This window comes from Labrus bergylta, chromosome 19 (assembly GCF_963930695.1).
Source record: "Labrus bergylta chromosome 19, fLabBer1.1, whole genome shotgun sequence".
In the NCBI taxonomy this organism is placed as follows: Eukaryota; Metazoa; Chordata; class Actinopteri; order Labriformes; family Labridae; genus Labrus; species Labrus bergylta.
The window spans coordinates 13,807,990-13,821,156 of record NC_089213.1 but is presented as its reverse complement, the minus strand read 5'-3'; the positions used below and the strand labels follow the sequence as shown (position 1 = coordinate 13,821,156).

At 40.9% G+C, this 13,167-nt stretch overlaps 1 protein-coding gene across 1 annotated transcript; it reads left to right on the top strand.

The window, feature by feature from the left end:
• The first annotated feature begins 2,291 nt into the window (after positions 1-2,291).
• Positions 2,292-7,565, top strand: LOC109990913 (1-acylglycerol-3-phosphate O-acyltransferase ABHD5-like). The gene is made up of 7 exons (XM_020643184.3): positions 2,292-2,401; positions 3,023-3,105; positions 3,390-3,792; positions 4,193-4,344; positions 4,564-4,675; positions 4,769-4,949; positions 5,802-7,565. The coding sequence occupies exons 1-7, from the start codon at positions 2,358-2,360 to the stop codon at positions 5,916-5,918; spliced, it is 1,092 nt and encodes a 363-aa protein (XP_020498840.2). The 5' UTR covers positions 2,292-2,357; the 3' UTR covers positions 5,919-7,565.
• Positions 7,566-13,167: the final 5,602 nt, after the last annotated feature.

Here is a 13,167-nt window from a genome sequence, read left to right as displayed (position 1 = left end):
TCCTGCAGTTCTTTGAGGGTCCGCTTGAGGCTGACTCCAGGAACCCTAGAAGTCACATACACACCACAGCCTAAAAAGCCTGTTTTCACAGCAGAAATTAACATGCTTACAGCCTGGTACAAAAATCCAAACAGGTCTGATTAGTTAGTGTCACCATGGGCACACACTGTACACAGGGTAATTTTTTTGGCTCTGTTTTGAATTTAATGAACGATACCTGGTATCTGTAGTTAGGCGCGTAGCTGACCTGATTGAGTGTAACAGTTTGTCATAAGGCTTAAGCCCCCTCAGCTCCAGCTCTCTGCCTGTCTTTAGTTTGAGAAAAGTTAGGCTGAGACAGTGACGTCACACAGGATTCGTCCAATAATATTTACAGTAAATCTGTGTATCTGATAAAAAAAAAAAAACAATTATGCTGAAGATTTGCTACAGAAGATACAGTTTAACTTCCAACAAGGAGCTAGCATTCAGTTGTAAAACTCCCACGGCGGGCTGATTCTGCAGCTTCACGCGGCCTCCTTACCAAAAGCCTCACCCAGTTACTCGTCTTCAGACAGCCACAGGGTTACACCACTGCGGCTCATCGACGGGGTTCGACTTCAGCCACATTGTCTACCGGTTTATGAGATTTCAAGAGCACAGCAGAGTGAACGGGAAGTAACCCACAAAGCGAGAGAGTGTTTGCATCTATGAGAGCAAAGGAAATAAACCACTCAGGCACCACTCAGTCAGCATATAGAGCCAAGAGCCACCAGGAGTGGATGTTAAGAGGTGAAAATTGTGATTGGATAATGAAGGACAAAGCAGCCAGACAGTATTCTACGAGTGGGTTTGTGTATACTTACAGAAAACAAGTACGCCACCTTGTGGACCAGGACTCCCAAATCTCTCCTCGAATTGTCCTTGACCTCATGAGAAATAGCGGCTGTTCTGCAACTCATCAGCCTCTAAAAAGTGAGAATATAAAAGGACTTATTATCATGTCGGAGCATGAATACCAAAGTGAGGCTAAGTGAGAGAAGGGTCAAATGTCACCTTTCTTTCTCGTACAGTGAACATGATGTATGTCATGTATGTTGTTTGTAGACTTTTAAATCCTATTATGCTGAGTTTGTAGGAGAGCATGCCTATTGGAATAAAGTCACTCCTAAAAGTCAAGCCAGCCAAAAACTGACTGTAGAATTACTTCCTGAAGGATGCTACTGACCTCTTTAAGGATAATTCCTGTGTTAATCTATACTATGAACCCCTTTCAAGATTTAATGAGATTCACAGTCACTTTAAAGTAAAAAGAAAAGGGGATGAAAGAGTGGATTGTACTGTGCATTCAAATCCTTCAGGATGATGAATTAAATTAACTTTCCATTTAATCTCTGCCCTTATCTTAATTTATTGTAAGAAATGTATTCTGATAAGCTACGGTTTCATCTTTATGAAACTGACAGAAATTTGTATTTTTCTGTCAGTGCCTGTTCTTAGGAGGCCAAGGTCATTTCTATTGGACTGGCATCGTTTAAGATTCACAAGACACAAATAGATTTACCTGTCACAAGAACAGCCCACTACAGTGTTTTACACATGTTTCAGTTTTAACCAGCTGGATACTGCACCCCCCCCCCCTCCGCCCCCCTCCACAAAAAAAAAAATCATGTTTAAAAGAAATGGCATCTCTAAAAACATTCTCTTATTAACCTACCATAAACAGTTTACCTTCACTGTTTTTAGAAACTGAATGTTTATCTAAGACTCTGATTGGCTGAGAGAGGTTGTAACTGAAAGTTGGCTTTGTTGGTTTATTGCCATGTAAATGAATACAAAGCCTTGCAAATATCCCACATGTTTTTCACAAAGTTGGTGAAAGTTATGTTACCTTAAAATAAGCTACCTGTGTATGAAGAGCCATGAAATTTGACATTGACTTCAGCGCCGCGCAGATACATATTTCAGTGCACGAAAAGACAACTTCCAGATGTTAGTACGAACTGGAACAAATGGGGATTAAAAACAAGACCATCCAACGAATTATTTGACGGACCCACCTGAGCCAGGTGCAGATTAGTTTAACAGAGGTTTACATCACGCCGCTGACTTTGGATGCAGTTGGACATTTAAAGATTTAGCCCTCTGACAGCTTAGCCTTAACAAGTAATTATTTCGCTTTACCACGTTGATTCTTTTGTTTATCATATGCTTACCAGACAAATACTAAGTTTTGGTAAAGGATGATTTGTAATTGATTGGTATCGCCTACTTTAAAACGACTCAGTTCCTTACGGGATGCAAGTGAACGCATCACATACATTCTGACCACCTTGTCCGATGGTCGCGAAAGCGTCACAACCAGACCACAACACATCATGCGGAGGATGGCGGAGGGGATACAGCCTGCCAAGGAACAGAGGTTCGTTTTTCCTTTAAAAACCTTTTTTTTGAAATGGTTAAAATAGATTTTTAACCATGAATGGTGACGTAAGAGGAATGCTGCTAAAAGTTAGTGATGACATTACCGAAACAAAAATGTGTTCTTGAACTAGCGTTGGCTTCTTCAAGGGTGACATTTCCACACATCCAAAAATTCCTTAAAAAAAAAAAAACGTTTTTATTTTAATGTTTAATTGCAATTGTATCCAGATGTTTTTGAAAATCTGTATTTTCTGGTTCAGTCAGAGAACATAGTGTCCCAATGCAGATCGTTGTTCTGATTTAGAAAGTATACTCATTTCACTCAGTCAAAGAATATTAGTGTGCATTTCTGTTACAAATATTGTATTTATCAAGGTCTGCCAATATACAAAGTATTTGTCCAGTTCGTCTGGGCTTCACCATATTTATTTCTTTGCTATTGTTAAGTTTTCCGAGTAGGAAGATTCAGGGCAGTACCCTCTATAGATTGCATACCAGTAACACTGATTGCACAAATGTTATGGTCAAAGTTCTTTTTTTTTTTTGTTTGGTCTGTGTTGCATGTACTTTATGTTTTCTGTCTGCCTGCTTGGATGCATGTTTGCTGCCTGAAACTCAGCTCCTGGATATTAAGCTGGCTTCCCTCTTGGTGCCCCACATCTCCCTCTCAGCTGAAACATGCAGAAGAACAAATGCTCAAAAGTAAGTGTATCTTAAAAAGAGAGCTGTTATCTGAATAAAAAGAAGTTGAAGTGTTTTCAGCCAAGAGTGTCAGTTGTTGTGATGTCACAAGGCGTAGAGGGTTTGGTGTTTGCAATATCAAAATATTTTTTCTCATTAAAGAGAATCAAAAACACCACAACTGGATACCGATCAAACACAAATGTGTTCAAGGAATCTGAATGGTGAGGACGGGTCCCATTTCCCTTATGCTTCTTCCCCACTCCCTCTATACTAAAGTCCTGTTTTTCTCTCCTCTACTACAGGTGTGAGGCAGCCTTTCTCCAGGCAGCATGTCCAGGTATCCAATAGCAACTACCTGTGGACTTTAGCTTTTTCCACTCAGCCACCACCGTGCTCTCCCCCTCGTCTCTCTGCCCCAACCAGACCTCCTCTGGTTCTGCTGCATGGCTTCGGAGGAGGAGTTGCCCTTTGGGCCCAAAACTTGGACTCTCTGTCCAGCAGTGGACCGGTCTACGCTCTAGACTTGTTGGGTTTCGGCAGAAGCAGCCGCCCCCAGTTCAGCACTGACCCGGAGGGGGCTGAGGAGCAGTTCCTGACAGCCATGGAGGAGTGGAGAGAGAAGGTGGGACTGGAGGAAATGGTGCTGCTGGGACACAACCTCGGAGGATACCTCTCTGCTGCATACACACTCAAATACCCACACAGGTGCTGACATAAGTGTGTGTCACAAGCTTGGTCATGCAAGTTGTTTTGAAATGCATATAAAGTCCTTTCACCTAATATTGTATAAAAGAATGATCAAAAAACATTCTGCTTCAGTAAATTACAGAAATATATTTTTTTAGAAGCTAGCCATGCTGTTTCTACAGAACTACTTTACCTAATGTTCAAACCCTTGAGCTGTATTAAACATACATGGCATGGCAAACTTAGGCCTTTCCGTTTAAATTCTTGAAATATATATGTATGAAGTTGTTTTGCAGTCTATCAATGACTTTAACATCTGCCTCATTAGCTGCAGCCCCGTTCACATAGATGAGGGGATTTGTGATTGGAATCCGACGTTAGTATGTTACACTTATCCAGTAACTGTGTGTGTTTTCAGGATAAAACATCTGCTGCTGGTGGAGCCGTGGGGCTTCCCAGCTCGCCCGGAGAACCCCAACCACAACTCCATCCCGGTGTGGATCAGAGCTATGGGGGCCGTCATGAGCCCCTTCAACCCTCTGGCTGGACTCAGACTGGCTGGGCCTCTAGGTCAGCAGATTTTTACACATACCCTGCACATTACCAAACTCAGATGCATTTGATCTTCTGTAAAAGTTTAGTATAAAAATGACTTATTTGTGAGTTGAAGTCTATTTTGTCGTATTTCCTTCATTAAAGTGAATTATAGATCGCAATTATAGATCGCAAAAAGATCTTCCCTAGATAGGCTTCTCTCCTTTTTGATTTTTGATTTTTAATTTTGTTCAGGTCCAATGCTACTTCAGACAATCAGGTCGGACTTTAAGCAGAAATACTCTTCTGTGTTTGACGACAGCACAGTGCCTGACTACATATACCATCTCAATGCCCAGACTCCAAGGTGACCATCAGTTTGAGTGAAAATATCCTGACATTGTACTGATACTCTTGCAGCATATCAATCAATCTACAGCATGATTTCTTTGTGTTTCAGTGGAGAAACAGCCTTTAAAAACATGACCATCCCCTACGGCTGGGCTAAGAGGCCCATGCTCCAGAGGATTGGTCAGATCCAGGCTGATATCCCCATTTCCTTCATCTACGGATCACGCTCCAGCATTGACAGTGACTCTGGCTATGCGTTCAAGATGACGAGACCAGAGGTGGAAATCACAGTAGGTTCCTTAAAACATCTCTTCATTATGTGTTTCACTAAATAGTCATGGCAGGAAACAATCCCAGAATGCTTTGTTTCAGTAGATCCAACATTTGAAGAATGTGTACATGATTTAATTTTGAAATGTGCTAAAACTGTTATTCAATCAATCTTTGTTTGTAGAGAGCCAATTAATAACACTTTATCTCAAGACATTAACACATATAGCAGGTCTAGACTGTACCCTTTGGTATATTATTTATAGAGACCCAGCATAAATCCACCATGAAAAAAAAGGATTTGGCAATTTACGCACATTATTTGCAAGGCAAAGCTTCTTTTGAACAGTCTATGAACATTGAGCAGATCCAGGCTCCAGCCACTGCGACTCTGTTGAGCAAAGAAGATAGAGACAGAAGCGGAAACAGAACAGAAGAGATGGACAGCAACAAACAAACAAAGCAACAACAATAACAGCTGATACATGCGTATGACAACATGCCATTGATATTGGTGGAAGTAGATTTAGTATCAGTAGGAAAAGCAAAGTAAGTCAGATGGTCTGATAATAATAATAATAATTATAACAGTTTAAGTCAACAGTTCCAATATAAGCAGAAAACTGTAATGATGAGAATAGGGGAGGACTGGTGGTATGGCAGTAGAACACCTAAGTAATGATAACAAAAGTAAGACTGATAATAATGGTTGTAGCAGGGGTTTGAGTCAGACCGGTCCCCAGTAGCAGACCGACTGCATCAATGATCAACAGTGGCCAACGAGATAAGAGAGCTGGAAAACTTCTGTGACGATGTATTGAGCTGTGTAAACTGAGTCTCCTTGTTATCGTCTGCGCCTCTGTGTTTGTCAGGTGATCAGAGGAGCAGGCCATTATGTCTTTGCTGACCAACCTGAGGACTTCAACCAAACAGTCCTTCAGATCCTCGCCAGAACGGAGAAGAAAACAGAAGACGAGGGGACGATTTAACAAGCGCCCCCTTTAGGAGAGAAAAGTATTTTACCAACCCAAACTACAGCCACAACAATTTAACTGTAAGCCTTTGACATGCACTTTACTCTAAAAGAAACATATCACTGACCACCGAGGAAATGTTACTTATTCCTAAGTCTAACAATCTAGGGTAAGATAAGCTTTTATAAGATTTCTTTATCCAGCCTCTTGTAATGAAAAGTTGTAAATACATTTTAAATGCTTCTGTCTTACTTCATAGTTATTTTTGTCATTATGTTGCTTGAGTTATAAGAAAAAGATGGCATCCAACTGGAATTATACATTCTTAGTAACTATTGGGAAAAGCTTGTCTGTGAAAACAGAGTTCATCTTTCAAGGGAATACCATGTTTTTGGGTGGAGGTCTATGAAAATTGCACAGAATGTTCTTTTTCTGACCCCTCGCCCACTCTGTGAGAGATATGAGACAGAAATTAGTAGGGCAAAGGGCTGTTGTGTTTTTTTTTTTCTTCTGGTGACTTCCTTACTTTGCCCGAGAAGTGTGACTGAGCGCGTCCAGCAGATGGCAGCACAGTAACAGAATGTGTATATAATCTCTCCTCTCCTTCGCAGAGTGGTAACAGTGAGTCCCATACAAAACGGCCTCACATGCATATTGAGTTGGGTGACCTACTCAGGAGACCTGGACAGTGATGCTTTAAGAGCAGTACGACTCTTCTGCTCACTGCTATGTCCCAACTGCAGTGACAGAATAGGGTCAGAGATGTGTGTGTGGGACTAAAAATAGGCCTTCTGTTCCAAGGGGCTACGTGAGATGAAACAAAATGGTCCTTTACTATGAGGTGTTAATTTGTGTATCGGTGAGCGTTTAAAAATAACTTTTCCATAGAAAGCATCATTTAACTGGATGATTGTCTTTGCACTGTATGGTTGTTAGTTGCATCTACAAGCTTCATGGACCAAATTCAGGTTCACGTTAGAATAATTCTCCATTCGTATTTCTCATATTTAATCCTTTTTGAAATGAAAGGTCACCTATTACATAAAAAAAACAGTTAACCACGGGTTTCAAACACTAATATGTGTCCCTAGTCTGTTTACAAACCCCCCAATTATGAGAAAAGTCCATCTTCTCTTTCGCATACTCCACTTTTAAGAAAATGTGTTCTTAAACAGTCCTTTTTGGAGATTTTCCCCTTTGTGACATCACAAAGGGCAGTAACCCCTCCCCCAGATGGGTGAAAGTCCCACAGTTAGGTGTTTGTTCTGCCCTCTGAGTCTGCCTTCTCACCGTAAACAATAGGGCATGGTGCAAGAAAGCCCAATCCACCCAAACACTTCCAGAGAGTCGTGGACGAACACAGTTCACTTGCATTTAAAGCTACAGACAATGAAACCGCCTATTATAGCAGGGCTAAAATAGAGGGGTTATATGAATGATGAAACTTCACAGACATGTTTTGGGGACCTCTGAGACGTATTTAAACTGGTTGAAAAGGAGTTTAATATGTGACCTTGCTTCCAAAACAATGAACAGATGTCACCATGTAGCTTTATCAAAATACAAGGTTTGTCAAGGGCCCTTGTTGAAGTGGACAACGTAGTTCCCCAGTCTGTCAGTTTTTTTTCCTCAACTGTAAAATAAAATGCTCACTTTTTTCCATCCCGCATGATTTTCTCAGTTTTTAAAACCAATAAAACCCTGCACTGCATCAATGGGGGGAAAAAACACAACTGCTAGCTAGCGAGCATAAATGTAAACATTAAAACATACAAATGTCTGCTTTTGGTTAGATAACAAAAATGCACACTTTACCTTTTTTTGGTGAGAAACACTTTAAAGGAAGTTTCAAAGAAAGAAGGAAGGCTGAAGGTTTGTAAAATAATTGAGGGGACAGTAAAACAATATCATGCTGAAATATTCTGTTGAAGCATTTAGCACCCTGGCCTTTTCCAGTGCAACCCCTCCACTACCCCTGCCCGGATCTGTCATTCCTTAGGCATCATCCCAGCCCACCCAAACTGTCTCCCAGCAACAGAGTAGCCACGGATACCGAGTCTTTTGGATTGCTTGAACTGTAGGAAGTGATGCTGCGGCTGAGCGGGGTAATTATGGGTTGTTTGTTTTCTTAAGACGCTGGCTGGCTACTTGTCAAGTAGCAGCGATGAACATTCAGCGAGAGCTCCATGTGCAGAGCCTCCTGGGGTTGGAAACGTGCACAAACAACGTGCCAGGTCCTCAGTCTGTAATATTCACTTAATAAGCTCATAGGCCTATTCACTATGTCTCTGTCTCTCTGTCACCCACTCCGTCAAATAGGCACAATATCGTTTCATTAGGAGAAGTGACAGGAGCTTTTGTACTGGATATGGATATAATTGAAGCTGGAAGGCCTCGAATAACAGCACATAAAATATTAGTGCTACACAGAAACACACACTGTTTCACTGCTGCTGGTAGCTCATCAGCTCTCATATTATCTTTCATCAGGACCATAACATTCAGGTTTGTGCAGCCAAAGCATGAGGAGCACCGTTTGTTAGATATTTTAATGTATTCCGATGTTTTTCAGGTGTGATGGTAGAAGTGTAACTTAAATGCAACCATGACATTAGTGCACATAGAGTGAAATCCCCAAGAGCAGAAGTCCCTTACATTCTTGTTCATTTTTCTCGTTTCAGTCCTGTTGTGGAATGAGATTCGTGCATGACGCACACAGGCAGCTCTGCTCGCGTCTCGTGTGAACCAAACAACAAAAGGATGTTTATGACTGACTGATAATATTTGCGGTCCAGTGATTTTGAGTTTTTTTTAAACCAGATTTGGCAGCACAGAAAGTGATTTTAGAATTTAACAAAAACAACATCGAACAAGAAAGTATATTTTCTATCATACAAGTGATCTAAAATGTACAATTACTTTTAAAGAAATCCAAAACAACCTCTGCCTTTATAGTGAGAGCACTTGACAGCACCTCACAGCTCCCACATTAAACTAAGGCATCAGAGTCTAATGAAGACGGCATTTAAAGTGGGTGCACCAGTGAAGACTGACAGAACCAGAGGCGGAGTTTGCCAGCTGGTTTATTATTCTCTTCAAACACAGCACAGGAAAAGCTGTTGGTGTGATGACTTCTCTTCACACTGTAGGAGGGATGAAATGGATCCAAAGAGGCATTGAGACTTCTACATTGAGGCACATCTCATCAGTGACATCATTGGGGCTCATACTGAAGTGTGGCTCATTCAGAAAATTCTTTGAACGCTTTCAATTGATCTCCTGTCACTGAAGATATTTATTCTGGGGTAAAAAAGCTCTCAAGCAACAGTGTGTCATGTCCTATAAGTACAACAGAGCCCCTATCTAACTAAATGTATTATTCCATCAAGGTTTTTCCATAGACCTATCTACATCCATGATTCTGGATTCCGCCACAATATTATTTCTGTATTTCTGCCCTTTAGCGACACCATATTGCCAGCCACCAGCTTTATGTAATATGTTGAGAGTGTAATTGGACATATAATAAAATATTGCAGTAACACAAAGTTGGGGAGCTCACCGGACTCAGATAAAAAATGGTCAAAAAATTGAGCAAGAATTGAAACATTTGTATAACTCATTTGGAAAATGGCTGATGTGAGCATGTGTTAATAGTGATACAACCACTGAGAATAATCATCTAACTTTGAAGAAGCATTTGAGCATCTTTAAGCTATTTTTTTTTATGCCAATTTCACTTTTCTGGTTCACCTTTCCCACTGTTAACAGCAGCTATCTTGGCAGGAGGCTAAGAGGAAAGCTATTGCACACCACATGCCAACAACCAAGCCATTTTGCAATTAGCTTAACTAGAAAAAGGCCAGATAGTTTCATCAGGAGTGGGTAGAGAACAAATACAGACTTAAAATAAAGTACATATAGGATTAGATTGACCAGGTGGTTATAAACATGACTACCAACGAATAAAAATGTTGCTGGCTGCTAGCAAGATGTAAGCAACCAAAGCTAATTTGGCAGCAACTTTTTACACTCGTATTGTTTGAAGAGTTACTGTCTTTTAAGTCATAGCATGTTTTGTTTTCTTATAGCATCTTCTCTGAAGACAGTCATGTCCATGTATGGAGGTTTTCTGTTAAGACTGAGTATTCTCTCAGCCTAAATTAAGATATTAGTAATGTTTGAGAACATTTCTCACACTTCACACAGCTCCACCCACAACAACACAAAACCTTTTCCCAGGCACATTTTCAATATGACTAATTGAATGATTCAAGCAGGTAAAATCAATAAAATGAACATTTAAAACCCAATAATGAATGTTTCTGGGATTCCTCAATTCGTTTACACTTTATTTTGGAAAAAGATTACAGACTCCAATTTTAAATATACTCCAGAAACAAACGGCTTTCCTGCCAGAATTATTGCCTCAAGGTTGATGGGCCTCTGTGGGTTTTCATCAAAACAAGTCTGGGTAACATCCAAAAGGGCCTTTCTTTTATTAAAGATCATAAAAAAAAACACAGGTGTCCTTTAGAACCAACAGGGAAACAGGATTGTCTTTGGAAGGTAGACTCTCCATTGTACTTGCAGACAGTAATACAGCTGTATTGTCAACCCACTTTATTTATGTTGCATTTCATTTCACCATCTAACCCGTACAATCTGATTTGTCGCTTATCTCTACTTTCATTACCTGAAGTTTTGCCATGTTCTTAAAGCTGAAACATTGAAGCTATCCAGCTGTCACCTGTGCCAGTGTGCTTCTTTATGATGTCCTGTTTAGCAGCATTGCCGTGGCTGGCTGGCTGGCTGGCTGGCTGGCTGGCTGGCTGCCTGTTCAAGCTTTGATGCCCAATGTTCTCCAGCTGTGTCCTGCCTTCTTCACTGTACAAAGGTTTTGTTGCTTTTGTCCTGCTGTTGTTCACTCCTTCTATTCCTCTTTATATAATTTGAGTTCCACATGGTTATTTGTTGTCAAAATCACATGGCTTCTTTTCCACATTATGCAATACTTTATTAACTGTACTCTTTTTTTTGATGCCCCCTCCACTTTTTGTTTTTCCCAGGCAATCAAGGCTCGTGAAATTTTGCCTTTAATTGACTTTCTGTCCTACCTTCTCTGCCAGTCCTTGCTTTCACATTGTGCTGCCCGGGTAAACACACTTTAGTTACACTTTGAACAAGCTTTCAGTGTAATCAAATGTAAACACACAGTGAACGAGCGTCACCACACGCGCACTTTCTCAATGTCAGTCAAAAAAAGCTCCATCAGATGTCCAAACAGTGTCTGTGTACTCAGCAGTGACCAACTGCACGTGTTCATGTGTTTGTGTAAGAGCGGTCTTTAACATTTGCTTTTCTCTCACGACTTTGGCTGCTTGTGTGTGTGTTTGTGTGTGTGTGTGTGTGTGTGTGTGTGTGTGTGTGTGTGTGTGTGTGTGTGTGTGTGTGTGTGTGTCAGGGGCTTTGTTCCTTAAAGCAGTTTTATCAGCAGATCCACTGACAGCCTAATGGCAAGAGTTCAGCTTCAACCTTCAGCTCCATTGACAGATCAGATGCTCTGCTGACAGAAATGATCTGAATTCACAGAGTCAAAAAAAGTGAAAACTGTGACATATATGCAATGGTTTTTATGGAGCTATTATTTTTCCAAAACAATTTTCAAATGGCAACATACATCCAAAAATCCATACAAGACCTTTATGTCAGACAGTTAGGAAGGGATTAAAAACTGTCAAAGATTATTTTTGCTGCCTTCAACTTTAAAACAGAAGACAATTCTATCATTATATGACAGGGGACAGTTTAACAGCAGGACTACAACCAAATCTGCTCTTAGTTTTGTGTAAAGGCCCACTCACTGACTGAGTCAAAGCCACACTCATCATCAAAACAGGCAAATGTTTGCAGCACAAAAAGGTTAGCCAGAAAATTAAAATATCTAACTGTACTTTAGTTTTGTAACAGCAGAATTGCTGTTTTAAAACAAATATAAGGTTTGCTATATAGGCATTTTCAGCAGGTGGTGGCAGCGTTCCCATCTTATTCTGGGCTCCCCCCCTCCCCCCCAACACACACTCACACACAAAGCAGAGATGACAAAGCTTCTTAATACTGCTCTGCTACAACTACATTTTTTTTGATTTTTTTATACTGTTTTTCATCAGTACAAATTTCAGTGAAAGCCTGACGTTGACAGGCTGCTGTTAATACACAGTGACTTGCCAGAAGCAGATAATCTGTGTGCAGCTGTGAGCCTCGTGTCTGTTCATGGTGTTTCCTTGCCAGCCTGTCAGATTGTTTTCACCCTGCAAACCAAACAGCATCAACTGTAAACACCACAGAAACGTTTACAATTCACAGAGTAGCCTGCACCTAGTTTTATTAATTTTGTTCATGTTGAGTTTCTTATTGTGGAATAAATGAACATCGAACTAGTTTATACAGAAGGATGAAGAGAGAGATGATGGGGCAGTGATGTCTCACAGGATTATGGGATAGATCTGAATGAAGTGACCTGTCAGACACATGACAGCCTCATCACTGGTCCATTCACTCTTTGAAACCCACATGACCACCATCTTATTTGTGTGTTATCCTTTATGGATTATGTGCCACAGCTTGTTTTTTTGTAAGCGCACTTTCATGGTTTGTCTGTGTGTGTACTTGTGTGGATCTAAGCCTGTGGGTCACAAGGGTTTATGTGTCAACCCTAGAGCTCATCTAGCCTGATCTGATTTCCTCCTGTACCGGACTGATTTGGAACAGTAGCCCAGATGTTGGAGAGATAACAACTCCTTGCGGTGTATTGGGAGAAGCTTCTGGACTATTAAGGAAAATAAAAACAATGTTAAAACGTTGTACTGCAACTAGGAAAATTCTGCTGCCAAAAGTGAGGCGACACCTGCAAGCTAGTTCAGGCAGTCAACCCGAGGTGCACTGACTTCACAGTTGACATGCGTCACTGTCCACAATCACATGACAAGAGCGACCTTACAATTAGCGGTCTATTTAAGCTGTAAGATTTGCAGCCTCCCCCTCTGCTCTTTCATCGCCAGCTCTGGCCTGCACCAGTCCTGCACTCTCAGCCCCACCACCACCCCAGCATCCACCTGTAGGCTCTGCCTTAGGGGGTTAGAGATATCATCCCATCACTCCTCAGATTTCTGCATGTACAATAAAACTGCAAGGATTAATTAGGTCGGAGCCTAGACGCCAAACACAAAACTATGTTCTGCTGCGATAAATATTTTACACAAAT